This window comes from Zophobas morio, unplaced genomic scaffold (assembly GCF_036711695.1).
Source record: "Zophobas morio isolate AGI-343-1 ecotype UQ-CSIRO unplaced genomic scaffold, CSIRO_AGI_Zmor_V1 ptg000259l, whole genome shotgun sequence".
Lineage (NCBI taxonomy): Eukaryota > Metazoa > Arthropoda > Insecta > Coleoptera > Tenebrionidae > Zophobas > Zophobas morio.
In genome coordinates, this window is record NW_026972363.1 from 384,016 (window position 1) to 402,961 (window position 18,946).

Consider the following 18,946-nt stretch of genomic DNA (forward strand, 5'->3'; position numbering starts at 1 on the left):
ACATTTTTCTTTTTTTTTTCAATATGTTTAATATCATTTATTTATTTTTATATTTTTTGTTACGTATTACCTTACTATTCTACATACTAAAAATTATAATATAAAATTGTTTACATATTTTTTCATGATATATATAAACATTTTTTTTCTTTTAAAAATATTTCTAACTGAATTTTTTTTATTAAATTTTTTTTTTACTTTTTATATGGTTAGTAAATAATTTATAGAAATTAATGATAGTTAATTAAAATATATAAATATTTATTTTATTTTACCACAATAGTACTGTACAATTATCTTTAGTGTTTTTATTTTCTTACTTTTCGAAGCCACATGTTTCATAAAATTTATCAAATCATATATGAATAAACAGTAAACTTGAAAAAAATAAATAATGATTTTATAAAAAATATTAATGACGTAAAAAAAAGTTATAAAAATTGTAAAATTATACTATATTTTATTTATTTAACGAACTTTAACAATTGTTTACTTTTTTCAATAATTAAATTTTTTTAAAATTTTTTTTATTTTAATAAATTATATTAAATATAAAAAATAAACTAATAATTATATACCTTTGGTAACTACGACGACCTTAAAGGATTTTTCAAGATTATGTCACGTGTTAGGTAGTTTTTATAATTTTTTACATAATTTTTACTATTAATTGTTTTAGCGTAAAGTAGTATAAAAGTATTCATATTAAAGTTTATTATTATTAATTATTATTAATATTTTTTAGTTAAATTTTTATATAGTTATATATTAAATTTATTATTATTATTTAGTATGTGATTCTTCCGTTTCCTTAAAAAAATATCAACTTGCACAAAAATGGAAAGTCAATTGCGTTACTGGTTGGTTGTTTTTAGGATTTTTATAAATTTTTGCTTTTTTTACACTGATTAATACAATTTTATAAACCTTTATATTATTATTTATTTTTATTATTTGTTATTATTTACTTTCTATTATAGTTTTCTTATATTCGTTTTTAATGAATTTGTTAAACTTTTTAACAGTTGATTGGCTATACAAGGCTCTGGAAATTGGAGAATTGGCCGATTATAATACTTTTCGTGTCGTGTTGGAAATGAAGTTCATATTATTATCACTATTATTGTTATTTTAGTAACTTTTATTTATAGTAGTTCCTTTAGAACTAAGGATTTTAGTAAATCTAACAATGCATTGAGCAATAGTGTTAATGTTTTTAAAAAAAACACAAATACTTTTGTTACTGACAATAATAATAGTAATTATAATAATAATAACAATAATAAAAGTTATAATAATAATTCAACCCCTCATGATATTTATAATATGAGCACCTCAATTTTTCTAATGAAAACTGCCACCATTGCTATTGATAATCCCAATAACAGCAATAATAATGGTAATATCAGGAATAAAAGTTATACTAATAATAATCATCGGGAAACTATTAATAATAACGAATCGACGCTTATTAATATACTTGATACGAGCGAAGTTTATCACCCGGGAAGCGCGAAACCAAGTCCTTCAAAAAAAGTTTCCCTCACATCGTTGGGTTCTTCCGGTGCATTAAACATATATATTAACATATAATTTTCACTTGCTACAATATTTTTGATTTAAATAATTTATGATAATTTTATACATTTGATAGTTCTTTGTTTTTCCTGCTTATTATATTTAGTGTTTTTTATTAACAAATATATTTTGTTTCTGCTTTAAAAAAGTTAAATTTTGGTCATATATTTATTGTTATAAAAACTTTATTTATTCACAATTTTTTTACTAATAAATATTTATATAATGAGTAGATATGGAAGAAGTGAGTTCCTTTGATCTCGCGAATTCTACAGAATTAGCCACTCAGAATACGTCGAAATCCCTTCAAGATGCGCCTTTTTTCTCCATTGAAAAAGTGCAAAGTTAGTTTATTAATATTTATTTATTAATTATTTTTATTATCAATATTACTGAAGCGAGTTCGTTTGAACTTGGACATGTCATGAATAATTCAGAGTTAACAGTAAATGCAGGCATTTCACACTTTTCGGATTCGCTTAATATATTTTTTACCCCAAAAAAACGCAAAAAAGAACAAAGTTATTATGTTTACTTTTATTGTTATTATTATGTTTTATTTATTATTATCAATATTTTATTATATACAGACGCATTTTCACCAAAAGCGGCTTTAATAAAAAAAAAAATTAAACCGGATTATTTTCATTCTACCCCTCAAAAATTTCCCGAACGTTCATTTTTATTCCATGGGGATAATGAAATTTCTGCCGGCAACTTTGATGGTATTTATTAGTTATTATTTGGTTATTATTATATTTATATAAAAATAATGGAAAAGGAACACAAGAAAAGCGAGCCTTTGTTCCGGAAACTTCTAAAACTTGGTGGTAAGCTTAGTATATTATTACTTATTAAAGTTAACGAGAGCGAATATTTTACTTTATTATTAATTTTTTAAAAAAACTTTCATTATATACTTAGCTGAAAAATATGCTTTTAATATTTTTTCTCCAGGTTTGATGAGTACAGCGACGACCAATCCTTACGCTCGTCTTTGTTGCAGGAAAAAAGAATTTTTGTTACTGAAGATTTAAGAAAATCCGCCAGTGGGGCAGAGTGGTACTGTCTCGTTAAAAAGTATGCTTATTTTGATACCAACTATTTTTTTGGTGTTACTAACTGTTAATTTGTAATTCAATTTTCTCTTTCTATATATTTTTTGTCAGTCGGACGTCCTTTACTGTCTTTTTTGCAACATTTACGTTATTTTGATTCCGTTTCTTATTATGCAGGCTGCCTTTATTGCTTATTTGCTACTCTCTTATTATTGTGTTAATTTTGTATTTTGAATTGAAGCTACTTTTTGTTCGCATTAAAAGAAAAAATAAATTAGTTCAACTTTTATAATGAACCAACACTTGTTTATAACTAAATTGTTATCATTTTTGACAATGTTCATTACTAATTCCTAGCCAAATTTAGGATGGGTGGCACGTGCATGTGGGTTTTTGATTCCTCGTGCACCCACGTCATTCACCATCCAATCAAGAGGTTTACATTGCTAATTAGATCTTTAAAAAATTAATTTTTATTCTTTCAATGGGCAGTGAATCAGTACTTGAGTTCAAAAGTGTTAAAGTTGTTTCTGGGAATTGGCTAAGAGATGTTTTTCTCTACAAAAAGCTCGTCGATGAAAAATACTACCCGCCTACACAAATTGTTGGTGATCCTCCCCTCAAGGACATCATTGAAGGGCTCAACCAATCATTAAATTCTGCTCTTCCGGCGCTTAAAGAGATGATTGGCTCAGCAAATCTGCCCCAGCAGTTAAAGCGAATGAAACGCACCCGCAAGAGAATAGCAACTTACCCGGCTACCAATAATCATGAAGTTTCTCAAGGTTGCCTCTCAGAGGAAACTTGGTTCCTTGTTGGTTTTTACTTTTATTATAATTTATTAGTAGAGTCTCCCTCTATACTAGTGAAATGAACGCCGAACTTGTTACTTATGGCGATGAATCTGGGAGACTTTTGAGAGAAAGACTTACTAATAGTTAGTAATAATAATAATAAGAATTTATATTATACTTCTAACTTTTTATTACTAACGACTTAGAAAAGAAGAAGTTAGCGGTTTTCCCAGTCTCTCAGTCTATGACAGTTTTGGAGGGAAAGACCTCAACATTTTTATTGTCGGCAATGAACTCAGAGCAAAAAAGGCGCGCATCGACTCTTTTAAGGAATTTGGGCGCTCAAGTTTTAATAACACCATTTTATGTTGAGGAGTGTACCCACCTTGTTAAGACCATATAAATAATATATATATATATATATATAATTTTCCTGTTTTGTTTATATATTTGTTTATATATAATAGTAGAAGTTCTTTTCCTTAATATTTTTTATGAGGTTAATTTTTTCTTAATACTTTTTAAAAGTTTGTTTATTTTGTTAAATACATTTTTTATAGAGTAGACTTCATGAAAGCAGTTTACATTATTTTATTTGAAGAATATTTTTACTAATAATAACTTTAGTTATACATTTTATAATAATTTGGTTTACAATAAACATTTTATAATACTTTTTAATTTTCGTAATAAATTTGTAATAAAACTTAACATTATTTTCACTTATTTATTATTATTTACGACTTCATTGTTATTATTAGTAAAATTCTATATATCTATATTGTTTTACGATTATGTAATTCTATTAGATTATCCAACGACTTACCCAAAGCGAAAAGTTTTTAGCAGCTGTTGCTTCAGGCAGGTGGATCCTGCATCCTTCTTATATAGACGCGTGCGCTAGAGAAAATAAGTTATGCGCTCCGGAGGACTACGCTTGGAATTTACAGGTTTCCTATAAAAAATGTTTATTAAATTTTTATTACAATTAGAAAAGTTGTTAAAAATATTAATAACTTAATATAATAAGATATAAAGATTTATAAACGAAATAAAAATATCAATTATATATTTTGTAAATAATAAAGTTTTATTAAGTATTATAAAGCTTATAATTAATAATTTTTTTAAAAGAAATATTTTTTCTATTATAACAAAATAAACTCAATAAAGTAATTATAAAAGTATTTGACATTAAAAAAATATTTATCAGTATAATATGTATATTGATAGGCTTTACACTAAATTTTTTATATAAGAAACTTTTAAATTTGTAATGATTATAGTGGTGATAATATTATAGTTACTGCTTATTAATAAAATTAGATAATTATAAATTAAATAATAGTATTGTAAGAATAACAATAAAAGAATTAAATAATAAAAATAGTTCGGCAAGTAATTTAAAAGTTACAATATTTATAAATAAAATGATTAATATATTTATATGTACTTTTAGTATTATTAATAAATACTACTATTTATATTTTTGACAAAAAGTAATATTTAATAAAATTTAAACATCTTAATATCAAATAAAATTTTTTTTAAGTAAATATGATAAAAGTTTACTATTACAGTAGATGAAACACTAAATATTTTTGAAGGTTACCATAATAATAGTTATTATGACCCTTACAACATTTATACTATTATTTTATTGAAAAGTAAAATTTTTTTTCTATAAATTTGTATTATAAAACTTTTTTTTTATGAAATTTAAATTTTTAAATAATAATTTTTTTTTTCCTGTCCATTATTAGAAATATAACCAAATTGAATATATATATATATTTTTTTATAACAGGCAGCATTGGCTAAGAACTTTATTTATATTTATTATATTTATGGTTAAAGGTAAAAGAAGAATTTTTTTTAACTTTTTTTTTACATTGTTGTAGCACGTGACAGATAACGAATCCGAAGAGCTTTTAGTATGTGCCGTTCATAAGTGGAGGAAAAGTTTCGCTACTTCAAAGAAGATTGGTTCGTTTTTGGGCTGGAAGGTTAAGTAAATATTATAAAAATTAAAAACTTTATTTTTTTTATATTTTTTTATAAAGTAAAATATTTTTTTAATAAAATAAAAATAAAAAGTTTTTTATTAACTTTTTCCACAAATATTTTATATATAGAGCGACCTAAAAGTGATATTTTAGTTATTTTATAAATTTATAATATTTATTCCGTTTTTTTATGGGTACTAATATTTTTTTTACTTATATGAAAGAGATATAAGTTATAAAGAACTTTTAATAAATATCATAAAAGTTTAATTTTATGTAGTAAAATTCTATTATAACTTATTTTATTATAAATCAGAATTATAAAAGTTTATATATAAATTAGCGAAATACTTTAAAAGTATAGAAGTGAATTTTTAATAAATTTATATAATAAAAACTTAAGAAGAATAAACACTTTTATTGAATTATTTTTAAATAGTTTTTGTTAACAGATTTTACTTTCTATTATCATTTTCAAATTTTAATTCTTTTTATAATTTCTTTATTGACAATCCTATATTTTTATTTTTATAATAATTAAAAAAACGTTTATAAGAACTATTATAAAAATAACAACTTTTTTTGTAAAACAGGTTTTAATCTGCATTGAAGAAGAAAAGGTTTTATGCCTAAAGCGCCTACTGGAGGCCGGCGGTGCTGAAGTACTGTCCTCGTGCCCTCCTTTTTCAAGCGAACTTATAAGAAAAGCGGAGCTCGCCTTCTTCAATCTTGAGGCTTTAGCTGTCAATAAAGTATTTAGTGTGCTGGAAAAAAAAAATTTTGTTGTAAAATATTTTTATTTTGTGGTTTATTCTATTGTTAATTTTATATTTATAATTATTTTAATTTACTTTTGGCATAAAATTTATTATTTTTGATCTAAATTAAAACGATTTAATTCTACTTATTTTTAACCAACTTCTAAATATATTGTTATTAATTTATTTTTCTTTGATATTATATGTAAATTTTAAAAATCCCTCAGTTTCGCTTGTACTAATTTTTATATATATAAAAAAAATTTTAGTAATTTTTTTTAATTTCTCTTTTATTAATATTTTTTTTTATTGTTTTTTTATTTTTTAAAGCTTGTTAATATTTTCAATACTTCACGAAGATTTTTACTATAAGAAAATTATACTATAATCTTTTTAAGTTTCCTATAATTTTTATTAATTTACAAAATTTTAAACGTTTATTATTATTATTTTTATACTAACGCTACTTTTTTTGTCTTAAAATAATTATAAAAAAAAACTATCGAAAATTATTTTTTTAATTGTATTAAAATAATTTTTATATATACAATAATAAATTTTTTTTTAACTTTGTAAAATTTACTTCATTTATAAGAAATTGTTATTCGTAAAGTAAACTTCCATTTTTTTATTTTTTCAGTTTTAAATAATTGTAAAATTACTTTTATATATATTTTTTATATTAACACATTAATTATTTTTATTTTTTAAATTTTTCCTTTAAATTTTACATATAAAAATAAAACTTTCTGGATTTTGATTCTGATTTTATATTAACGCAACTTTTGATTTTTTTGGTTTTACATAATTAAAAGTTTTATTTTGATATAAGTTAAATTTTTTTATATTAGTTTTATATAACTTTACTATTATTTTTTTTTGTTTTCCATTTTAAAACTTTAACTCTTTTTTTACTTTAATTCATATATATGTCAACACGACTTTTTATTAATTCTTATTTTTTTTTAAATTTTTCATTACAATAATTACTATAATTGTAGCTTAGCATTTTTATTTTTGTTTGTCGCAATGTAAATTTTAAAAAAAGTTGAATTATATTTTTTTAGTTATTAATGATTTCTTTATTTTTGAAATATATTTAAATATAGTTTTAGGTAGTTTTCATTTTTATGTTTTCTATATAATAATTTTTTTAACAGGAAAACTTTATATGTAAATTTACATTTAGCACATTATTTAATATAAACTTTATGTTTATTTATATTACAGTGAAAAAAATTATATTCATAAAAGTTTTTATAACAACTTTTTATATAATTTTTACTTTTACAATATTTTATTATTTATTTGTAACGTATATTTAATAGAAATTTTTATTGTGTTACTATAAAGTTAATTGTATTTATTACTTTGTAACCTCACTAATATTATTTATATCCCCAGTCTATTGAATCTTGTTTAATTCAGCTACAAGATAGCGGCATCAAATGCTTTTCAACAACTTTTATTTCTGAATATTTAATGAATAATGCAAATCTCGAGTGCTCTGCCATTCCTTCTCGCACTCCACTTCATTCCTCTGCTCGTTCGAGATTGAAATAATGAATATTTATAATGTTGGAAATGATTTTACTTTTTTTTACTTAAAGCGTTTAAATAAAAAATATATTTAATAAATAATTATAGTAATTCTGCCTTTATTTTGTTATCTTTATTTACAATATTTTTTATTAAAAAAAATTTATCGAAGATTCCTCAAATAAGAAAAACTATTTTTATTAATAATTAACAACTTTTCTTTTTGCAGTTTAGTATATCTAAAAGCATTTTGAATTGGTTTTGTTTTCTTTTAAAAAAACAAATCATTAAAAGTGTGGATTTTAGATAACTTTCTATAAACATGAAAAATACGTGCTCCGTGAGTTTTTCACAATAAACTTTATGCTATGCGAATTTAAAAAGTTTGAAAAATGGACACTATATATTATAAACATTATCGATTCTTATTTTAATCGAAGATTTATGTCTAATAAGTAACAATAATCTTCAACTCTAATTTCTTTAAAACTTCATAATTTATTTCCTTTGGTTTTTGCGGGTTCATAAAAACTTTTTTGATTAATTAGAAACGCTCACAATGTGAATAAGTAAAAACAAAGCAAAAATATGTTATTTTTAAAAAAATATTGTGGGTTGCACTAGACTTTTACAATCCCGACAGGGGTGAATAAAAAAGAGTTTGACTTAAGTGTAGCTCACAACTTGTCCGACCCGATTACCTTTCTCGAGATTGGCAGCCAGATGATTGGACGAAAAATCATATCGTTTCGCAGCGCATTTTCTTAGGAACAGCTCCGTTGAGCGCCTCGGACCTGCCTTTCGTCATGTGCGGTGATGATGCAGTTGTTAGCAGACACAGAGTCACTTCCGTGGTTTTTGCCGCGGCTGGCTCAAGCAAAGTGTTTATTATTGGAGCAACGCAAAGAATAACGGGAGATTCGCTTGGCGGCAGCGCATTTAATAAACTGTGATTAGCGAGAAGACACTGTGGTCAGTCATTAAAAGTAGCACTGCCTTCGTCGCGTTTTTAAGACGGTTAAAACAGTACAATAATTAATTGCTCAGCCCCAGTTGCGCCCTTCGTTGGACGTGCAGAAAGCTCAGCAAGCCACCCCCGTTGGCACTCCACCGTAAAAGTCGCAGTTTTAGTAGTAAACTGCTCATACAACACAATGTTGTGGTTCCGTGTCGCTTATCAAAAAAGTGGTTTCCTAGTTGGGCTGTCCGGAACAGCTCGCTTTCACCAGTACTGTTTTCGGGTATATTAGTACTTTTGCGGAAGTTTGTTTTATAATATTCACCGAGCGTTTTTAGCGGGCATCTCATGGAGCGTTGAACAACGGAACCTCAGCTGGTCTTCTTTTAGTGCTTTTAATATAACAATAACTTACATATGCATCGTAAATACCAACGACCGTTGTTTCTAAAAGATGCAAAAAGCTTATTTACTTGAATGTAAATTTCACGTTAACTTCGGGTATAAACAAAAAAAAAGATAAAAAGCAAACTTATATTTCAAAAAATTATAAATTTTTTAAAAAAACAAATTAAGTCAAAAAAAAATTAGCTTATGACATTACGCAATATTTTATATAAAGACGCTTTTAGTTGCTGAGAAAATGGTAAAGTAATCTTAGTTATGCTCTAAAAATAATAATTGAAATTTAAAAGAAAGTTTTCCGGTGTTACTAAAGTAATTTTAAAAAAGTATATTACTTGACTAATAGTGTTTTTGATTAGCTGGTTACCAGACTGCTCTAGGGAAGGCGTGCACTGTCAGTTAAACTTGCTTATTATAAAAAAAGCAATCTATTGGTTCATACACAATAATACAATAAAAAATAGACTTAATATGCCTTAAGCAGAATATTATAAAAGGTTTATATAATTGAATAGAGCTATAATTGCCTGTCATTATATTTGAATTATATAAGTACTTATACATAACCCTCTGCTTAAGTTTAGCAAAGAAAGATTTGAAGTAGAAGAAAGTGTTAATTAATCGATCTAAAACTCATTTAAGTTTTATGAACTGTAAGAGGGTGATCCTTACCACCAATTAAAAAAAGGTGAAGGGCATAACAGAGATTTGGAATAGCTTAATAAAAGGAACAAATTAAAATAGTTATAAAGAAAGTATGCAACTGGCAGAGGAATATTTGAAAGAGTACGCTCACATCCAAAAACGGATTCCTAAGTTAAATTGTCTATTTAAGACTATAAGGCTACCTTAACCCGGGCCTCAGTCCTTTGATGTTGGCGCAAGCTAATTCAATATAATCTTTATCTTGCTTTCTCTTTAATGTTGGATTAGAGACGCTATAGTTATTACTAAGAACTATGCATACTAGAGCTAAAAATAACAACGAAAAACGTGTCAGCCTGTTCTTACTACAAGCGCTGTCCTTAATTATCAAGCATTACTAAGGATATCTATAATATTTGCTTATAATTTTACTATTAAAATTATTTTTATTCTTTATCATTAAAAAACTTTTAGCAAAACTTAAAAAGTACGGTTTTTTGACTATTCTAAGCACAATGACGGAAAAGGACGTCTTTGTTATAGTGTATAATGCAATGAGCTTAGTCTTTATACGAAACTGTACCCTAAATTTTGAGTTATTGCATTACAATTAACGGGGTTTTTGAAAATTAAAAATTTTTTTTTAAGTCGACCATTGGTAAAAATTACTATCTTTTTCTTTTTAGGGTAATCATTAAATATTCCCTGAAACGATTGGTGAATTCACTTGTACTAAAAGAAAAGTAACCTGACTTTAACAAAATTGGACAACAATAAAAAAATTAGCTTTTACTTGTAAAGCTAGTTATTGCCAATATCTAATAACTATAAATTTATGAATACAAAAGTCCTTTTATATTCTTCCATTTTAATAAGAAACCGCCGAGAATTTAAGTTATTTTTAACTTGTATAATACCTTTCCGGTGTAATAGGAAGTAACAGTTAAGTACTCTCTTTTAACGGAAGATGGAAAATAAGTTAACTAAATTTTTTGATACTTCTATAATGCTGACATTATAAGAGAAATACGGTTTTTGTCATTCGACATTTACATGCTAAATATAATATTATTAATAAACACACAATTGTAGTGCCGGAAGGAAGTATTCTAGTAAAAGCTATAAAACTTATATTAACATCGGACTGGGTCCTTCTAAGCCTCCTTGGGATTAGTACTGCCTTGTTAAGCTTTGGTATGGATGCAGTTTCCGACAAACTGATAACTGGTAAAACTACGTTTTTTTAAACTAAGTAAGCTGCTTTTCATCAAGAGAACTATTTATTAATAGTGCATTCAAAATTTATTCTGAATTTAAGCAACAAATATATATTAAAATATTTGCTTTGGGTTGCTTGGCCAATATTTTTGGCGTCAGCTTCAATTCTGTGGACTCATTTCCTTTCAAAAAATGCAATAGGTAAGTTTTTTAATTCCTCACACACAAATTGAAATAATTATTAACGTTTGGTACAGTAAAGAATTAAACAATACAATGAAATAATATATACTCTTTTTTAAGTTACTTAGATTGATTATATATATAATTCCTTTATAGATTAACCAACTATAAGCAATAAAAAACACTTTATTTTGTGCTACCTAGGATAGTTTAATCCACTGTTTCCTATGCACTAAGTTAGTGCTTAAGTCTTAAAGCATAAGTGGGACACAAAATTCATCAACTTGTGTTATTTATTAAAAGCAAGGCATAATAAAAAATCTGTGTGATCACATAAACTTATTATTTAAATTAATAACAAGGTTTTGCTTATAAAAAGTGTAGACTTTGATTTTCACTTACATAATATTCAAAGTGTAGATCATAAATAATTTTAAATAGCAGTATAAATTTGTTTTTACCAACTATTGTATTTTCTATAAAATTCATTTTTCTAATTGTTCTTCTCTATTTAAAAGTGTTGCCTTTACACCAGTACCACTTTACATTAAGGAGGTTTCTTTAACGCCTCTTTAAAAGTTTTAAAATTCCAAAGTTTTATTATAGAAAAATTTTTTTTTTTTGGACAAAAATAACTGTGCATAGTAAATAATACTTTTTATTTGCACTTTTATAAGAGGGATATACATTACTAATTTCGCTTTCCTGCATAATTTATAAATTTAATAATAACTTAATGTTTATAAAAGTTATACTAAAGAAGACCCTTTGCTATTAAATCTAGTTTTATTAACTTAACTATAAATCAACATTTTTTCACATAAAATCTTTTAATGCATTCGATGCTCTTTTTGTAAAATTTACAATAATTTCAGCTAACTTTTAAGGGTCTGGAATTCCTGAAGTAAAAACTATTTTATTGGGCAGTGATATTAAAGGTTTTCTTACCTCAAGAGCTCTTTTGGCCACTTCAGTATGTTTTCATTTCAAAGCACAATTAATATATTATAATTCATTATTAATAATGTTAAATATTATTACATTTCTATAAACCTGTTTTAATCTTTTAATATATTTTTTTCATTTCTATTAAGAGAACCTTATTAAAACAATAGTTGTATGTGCATATCAAACATGAAGACAGTAAGTATTTAAAAAATTGAAATAAAAAGTTAGAAATATACAGTTTATCAGAGTGAACTAAAATAAGTATAATGTAGCTAATAAATTATTATTAATAGGTATTTTTATATTTTTTTTACATATAAAACTTCTTATTAATAAGAAATCACAGAAACGCTTTATCTATGTTATTATGAAAAACTATGAGCTTATAACAAATATATTCTTTGTTAGTAAACATAAGAATCTCTACTTATGTTGCTGTTTAATTACATTCTCTAATTTTTAAATACAAGCTTTGACGATAGTAATTTTTTCTCGAGTTTTTAGATTTTTATACATTAATATTCTTCTACTCTTGTTTCTTATTTGCTTTCTTATATACAATAAATTATACTTTAAATACATGAGTTTTATAGTTATATAAAACGCTTAAAGATTAAGTTTTTTTTAATCAATTTTTTCTTATCCTTGAAGTTATTTGTTATTTTTTTTTTGTACTAGCTTGAAGTAAAATTATCGTTTTATAGTTTGGACTTTGTCTTGCAGTTGGAAGTGGCCTTCCCGTTGGAAAAGAAGGGCCGTTTGTGCATATCGCGTGTATAATAGCTAAACTTTTGCTTTCTCTTCCGTTATACAAGCAATTTCGCAAGGTTATTAAAGGCTTTTTCTTCATAGGATTGCTTAAATTATACCAAAATGAGATGAGCTTGTACACTTTGTGCGATTGAGCTATATGTAGTACATAACTTTTACTACAGCCCTTATTATTGATAAAGTGTAGGCTGGTACTTCCTTAGACCTTAGTTTTTATGTATAGCAAAGGTTAAGTAGCCACGTGAGATCTAAAAACAACCAGTACATGCATGTTGTATAAATATAACATGATACGAGTGTAGATTTTATAATATGGTAAACCACCTTAAAGTCAAGGTTATATCAATAACCTAAATAAAAATGCCGTAGGGAATCAATAGTTTCCTCTTTTGAAGGGAGAGCTGGAAGACACTCGAAAACTTTTTTTTGACTACAAGTCGTTCAGTCATTTTAGCAATACGCCCTTTTTTTAGATCCATGAATATATAAAAATTTTAATTGTCAATAATAAAAGACTAGCATTAGTTGTAAAAGATTGTTTACTATTTGCGATCACAATATGCGCTTAGTATGTACAAACAGTTATTGAACTGTTAGTATGGTCTCCTCTTCTCACTAAAAATATATGATAGAATAAATCTTTTCTTCGCGATACTTTGTCGGCAGCTTGCGCTGTTGGCGTGTCAAGCACCTTTGCTGCGCCCATTGGTGGTTCGGTTTCTATCTATCGAGACATAATTTACCATGTACTACTGCTTTATTTGCTCCGTTGGGGGGTTAAGGAGTTTTGTTCAGTATTGAAGTAACAGCAATATATTTTCCCGTGCGGAACTACTGGCGCGGATTTTTTGCGGCAGTTTCTGGTTCAATAGTCTTCAGATTTTTTGCGTTCTGGTTTGCAGATGAGAGTATTAGCATTTTTGCTTCTAATTATCTTTTTTAAATCTCATATATTTTAAAAAAAATAGGAACTATCACGGCTGTTTTTACCACCAAATTCGATCGTTTTCCTTATGATGCTCAGGAGCTCTTAGTTTTTCTACTTATAGGGTTTGTTCCCATTAAAATATGATTTGTAGGCTAAAATAACTGTCTTACCAACTTTTGAAGAGCCTTCTCAGGCTTGTTTGCCGCGTTATTTATATGCCTACACGCTAAAGTGGTTGAGCTCCCAAAAACTTTGAATTTTTTTTCTGTCAAAGACCTAAAAATAGCGAACTTCTTATATTCACTGTTGATTGTAATCGTTATCAGTTCTCTTAAGTTTCCTCACTTATTAGGGCCTTACATGGGGGTAATATACATTTCTCTTTTGAGATTTTTAAATTTTTTTTGATAATAAAAAGACTATTAACTTTATCTATATTAAATATACCATTTGTTACCTTTTTCTATCAGCTCCCCTCAAAGGAAGTTATAGACCAGTTATTTGATGAACATTCGCTTGCCCAACAAGATATTTGGAAGTCACCAAACATTTTTGCTAGCTTGTTTCTTTACTTTCTATTGCATTTTGTATTTACTGCTTTCTCGGTATCGCTTCCATTTCCTGCTGGTGTTTTTGTCCCCGTATTTACTATTGGTAAAATTGAACTTTTTTTCTTCAAGTAATTAAAAGCGTTGTGCCATTGGTATTAAACTAAGGAAGTAAAAAAAGTTTCAAAATTTTGATGAAAATTATTTTTCGGAGAACATGAGTTAATGCTTAAACAACTGTTATGGTTTTTGTGTGAGAAAAGAGAATAAAAATACTTTAAGTAGTGAAAAACTTTTAAAAAAAGTAGTTTACTTTGATAAAATGCAACATTAGCAATAAGAAAATTTTATTAACTCCAAAGCTAAACAAATCTAGCTATTCTGCTAATTTGACCTTTTTATATTATTTACGGTGTATAAAGGTTAGCGCTTATCTTTTATGTTATAACTCATCTAGTCAACTGTTTAAAGTTATAGTTTTAATGTTACGAGTGCACAAGTACAAAATAAAAACTATTCAAGATTTTGTTGAAAATAGGTGCTACTTTCGGTCGGCTGGTCGGTGAGATTATGTTAGCACTCTTTCCTAATGGCATTCATAGTGATGAAGAGATTGGGAACATAATTCCTGGCGGTTATGCAGTTGTTGGTAACGTTATAACCTTTATTTGTGTTTAGTATATCAAATTTTGCCTTTCTAAGTACTTCCTTTCTGAAACTTTAGGAGCGGCAGCATTTTCTGCAGCGGTAACGCATACTATTTCAACGTCCGTTGTTGTATTTGAGTTAACTGGTCAGATAACTCATATAATACCCGTAATGTTGGCGGTATACTTTTTATTTGTATAAAAGCATTAATTCCGGATATTAACCATAAACTTTTCTGAATTAAAACAATTATTCTTAAAGATGCTCGAATTATAGCGTTAAACTTTTCTATTATATTTTTTTCTTGGGGCTACTTCTTAATATGTATACCGTTTTGAAAATAATTATATTATTTAGTAAAGTTTGGTTAATCACAACTGGTCTTTTTTGCATAGAGTTTTTATTATAAATATTAAAAAAAGGTTCTTATTGCTGACGGGCTAGCACACGCACTTAAACCTAGTTTTTACGAGAGTATGATAAAACTGAAAAAGTTATCATATTTGCCCAGTATATCAGGCTTTTATAAAGGGTAATGCTTTTTAACTGTTTTTTTATACTACTTATATTAAACCTTACAACTAGTCACCATAAGTCAGCGGGGGAAGTAATGAGGAAAGTTGAGTTTTATATTGATGAAAACGCGACCATCAAACACATTTCGTACCTTCTTCAAAATAGCAGTTTATTGGACTATCCACTTGTGACATCCAATTCCTTGAATTTAATTGGTGAGTAACGTACAAGCATCCAAAATTAAAAATTTTTAATAGCTTAAACGTTTTTTAAATATCTTAAAATATTAAATTACAAGCACTTTTTTATAAAAAATAAACCTACCCTTCTGTTTGCTTACTATTTATTAAGTTAGCAGTGTATTAAGTCTTTTTTGTTTAACTTAATTCTGCTACTAGTTACTAGTAATTTAAGCTGCGCAACAAAAAAATATAAGCTGAAAATTTCTAACTACTACACAAAATTTAAAGTTTAAATTGTGGTCTTATATAAAAGTTAATATACTACCCTTTTTTGCAACGGATGTTACAAATTTAAAAAGTATGCACCATTCCTGCTTGAAGAAACTTCTTGTTCCTATTTTTTAAAAATATTTTTTATGCTATAACTATAAATTTCTTACGATTTAATAGAAGTCAGTTTAATAATCATACCGCTAACCTTCTAATTAGGCACTATAACAAGGCAAGCACTTGAAAACGTAATTAAACTTAAAGTAAAGAGGGTACAACATAACAGTTTATTTTAATTTATTTTTTTTTTAAATAATTACAAAAGCCTTTAAAAAATGACTATCGCTCTTACTGCAATGAAACTGATGAAATGTTATCAAGTGAGTCAGTTATTGAACGATCAATTAATTCGGTGAGTTATAAAAAAATAATAGAAAGGGGCTTCCCCTTTTGAACGGGGAGCTCTTAATCGGGGAGGTCTGACTGGCAACGCCTGCCTCTCCCGGTAGTGGTTTTTAGCGGTTTTTCAGCACATAAAACTAAATGGTGGGAGCCCGGATACCCGCTTCTCGATCCATTTGGTTTAGTCCTTATAGTTCTATAAGGAGTGTACACTGGTGGGTGCCCGTACCCCAAAACCTACAGAAGGAGGCAATCAAATTAGGTGACTTAATGTCTCTTACAAAGGCCGGCTGGCCGTAGTATGCTAGTGCCTGAGAAAAAAATAATAGATAGCTCGCTGTCTCCATAAATTTTTTTTATAACTTCTTTATTTTTATTCTGTAACAATAATTTGTAAGGCCCTTTGAATCTTTATTTTGCTCTAATTTATATTATTTGAACTTTAAAAAGTATTTTTGGCACTTTTACTAGTATATTTTTGTTACCAGCTAATATCTTCAATATTTTCATAATTTTTCCCTTCTAAGTAAATCTATTTAAAAGGACGACGATATTTTTAATGAAACTTTAGACCTTTCTCTTGTCGAAATAGATGATGCACCTATCAGTATTACGACCTCCACACCTTTGCTTAAGGTTGGTGTAAATTAGCTTTGCCTCATTAAAGTGCTGGTTCGCTGTATTTACTACAAATAATTTGTACTTAATAATTTTTATAGATAACACTATTATATATTGCAAAGTAAACTAAAAAAAGTATTTATTTTAGTAGATTTAACATGAATTGTATTCATCTCAGATCCACCAATTATTTGGCGTTATGAATGTCACAGAAATTTACGTAACCAATTGCGCTACTCTCATTGGAGTGGTAAACTTCCATTTTGTATATATACATTTTTTTTTCATTTTTTAATAAAATACTAATGAACTATTTCTTTACAAAACTAACATATAGCTCAGTTGTTAAACTAATTATTATTATAAAAAAGTATAATAAATAATATATTTTAAGAATTTACAAAGTTTTATTATTAATAATAATAGATTTTTACAAAGGGTTTTTTCTGTAATAACTATAAAACACAATAAATAACAATATTATATTAAGAAATTGTAAAGTTTTTGAAAATAAACGAAAAAAACTTTATTTATGAAAGCAGTACTGCTTTTGCAGGTCATTATAAATCCAAAGAAATTTAAAATTTTTTCTAATGCTTTTAATTAAACCAAATTAAAAGGCTAAAAGTGTTTTTCGCTAATATGTATGCTAATACTTGATTATATATAAAAATTTAAAACAGATATATTCAGTAAAAAGTGTTTAACATTTTTACTATATAAAGTTCTTTTAAATTTGTTAATATTTACTTATACACAATAATAAATTATAGTCGCTTAAATTAATTAAATGTATTGATAACTAGATTTGTAAAATTTGAAGCATAAACCAATTCTAAAATTATAATTAACGAAGTAACTTTCAGTTTATAAAAAAATTTTTGCAATCATAAAAATCTGGCAAGAATACTACTAATTAAAAAACGAGGCAACTAGTAATAACTTTAAAATTACATATTTATAAATTTTTACTTATACCATTAGAAAAAGAAATTTGTAATGGGATATTTTATTTGAGTTAGTAGCGCGGGTGAGGATTTCTTCTTTACTTATAAACTTAATTGAAAAAATAAATATAAGTAATAAAATATTTATTATAATTTTTTAATGATTTATAAGATAACTCTGGACGAATTGGCTTCTGTTATTAAAAATTAGATTACTTTACTGAGCCATAACAAGGAAGCATCAGGATTTGAGTTATAAACCTGTTGTCCCCATTACTTGGACAACAAATGCTATTAAAAATTTATACCTAAATAAAAACTGTATATTAGTTCAATAAAATGATTTCTCTACAAAGTAAAGAGGAAAATAATCTTAAAGATAATAAATAAAAATCAGAAAACAGAATGTCAGATATTTTCATTGTTATGAAGTTTTTACATTGCCAACAGAAGAAATTAGTTAAATTTGCATAGTATTATATATTTTAGTCTATATATCTATAAAAATTCTCTTTCTTTCTAGCTACTAAATTGTGGGTGAATATAAAAAACTAATCGAAAGCTTTTCTATTTATAAACTTACTTTCTCTGTCTGTAAAATTTGTTAAAAAGCAAATTTTTTAGGAATTATAAGCTAAAAGAGGGAGACAGGTAAAATTTTTTTATAACCCTTTCGTTAGAAATACCGCCATGGTTTTGAATATGTAACTTATAAAAACATTTGAAATAGCTAACGTACGTTTTGTCCTAGGCTACTAAAATATAAAATTAGTAAAGGTGCAATTGACTAAACGATTAGTAAGTTTCTCGGACACCCGTAAGAATTCTTTTTACCTAAACGTTTATAAATATATTGTTTGTTAAGAAAAAACTACGGAAGGGCTCATTATCTACCGTAATAACAATTGGTTAGTGTTAAATCGCATGGTTACTTCTGCTAAAGCACGGGAAGTAGTAACATAAGTACATAAAGGGGCTCCTGCTCTAAAAGTAGATAAGGAGCTGATGGCCGAACTGATGTTT

At 26.3% G+C, this 18,946-nt stretch overlaps 2 protein-coding genes across 2 annotated transcripts; both read left to right on the forward strand.

The window, feature by feature from the left end:
• Positions 1 to 1,402: 1,402 nt before the first annotated feature.
• On the forward strand, positions 1,403 to 7,783 carry LOC135119416 (uncharacterized). Its single transcript, XM_064043837.1, has 14 exons — positions 1,403 to 1,564; positions 1,812 to 1,922; positions 1,977 to 2,099; positions 2,169 to 2,303; positions 2,360 to 2,408; positions 2,536 to 2,658; positions 3,004 to 3,072; positions 3,129 to 3,443; positions 3,503 to 3,573; positions 3,637 to 3,818; positions 4,240 to 4,380; positions 5,332 to 5,436; positions 6,030 to 6,188; positions 7,599 to 7,783. Exons 2-14 carry the CDS (start codon positions 1,814 to 1,816, stop codon positions 7,755 to 7,757), a joined length of 1,740 nt encoding a protein of 579 aa, XP_063899907.1. The 5' UTR covers positions 1,403 to 1,564; positions 1,812 to 1,813; the 3' UTR covers positions 7,758 to 7,783.
• A 2,473-nt stretch (positions 7,784 to 10,256) lies between these two features.
• On the forward strand, positions 10,257 to 18,244 carry LOC135119388 (chloride channel protein 2-like). Its single transcript, XM_064043798.1, has 19 exons — positions 10,257 to 10,320; positions 10,834 to 10,968; positions 11,014 to 11,160; positions 12,030 to 12,115; positions 12,795 to 12,917; positions 13,494 to 13,572; positions 13,644 to 13,769; positions 13,830 to 13,911; positions 13,972 to 14,155; positions 14,260 to 14,443; positions 14,876 to 14,986; positions 15,062 to 15,165; positions 15,408 to 15,517; positions 15,571 to 15,716; positions 16,173 to 16,225; positions 16,279 to 16,365; positions 16,899 to 16,991; positions 17,155 to 17,226; positions 18,096 to 18,244. The coding sequence occupies exons 1-19, from the start codon at positions 10,257 to 10,259 to the stop codon at positions 18,132 to 18,134; spliced, it is 2,025 nt and encodes a 674-aa protein (XP_063899868.1). The 3' UTR covers positions 18,135 to 18,244.
• Positions 18,245 to 18,946: the final 702 nt, after the last annotated feature.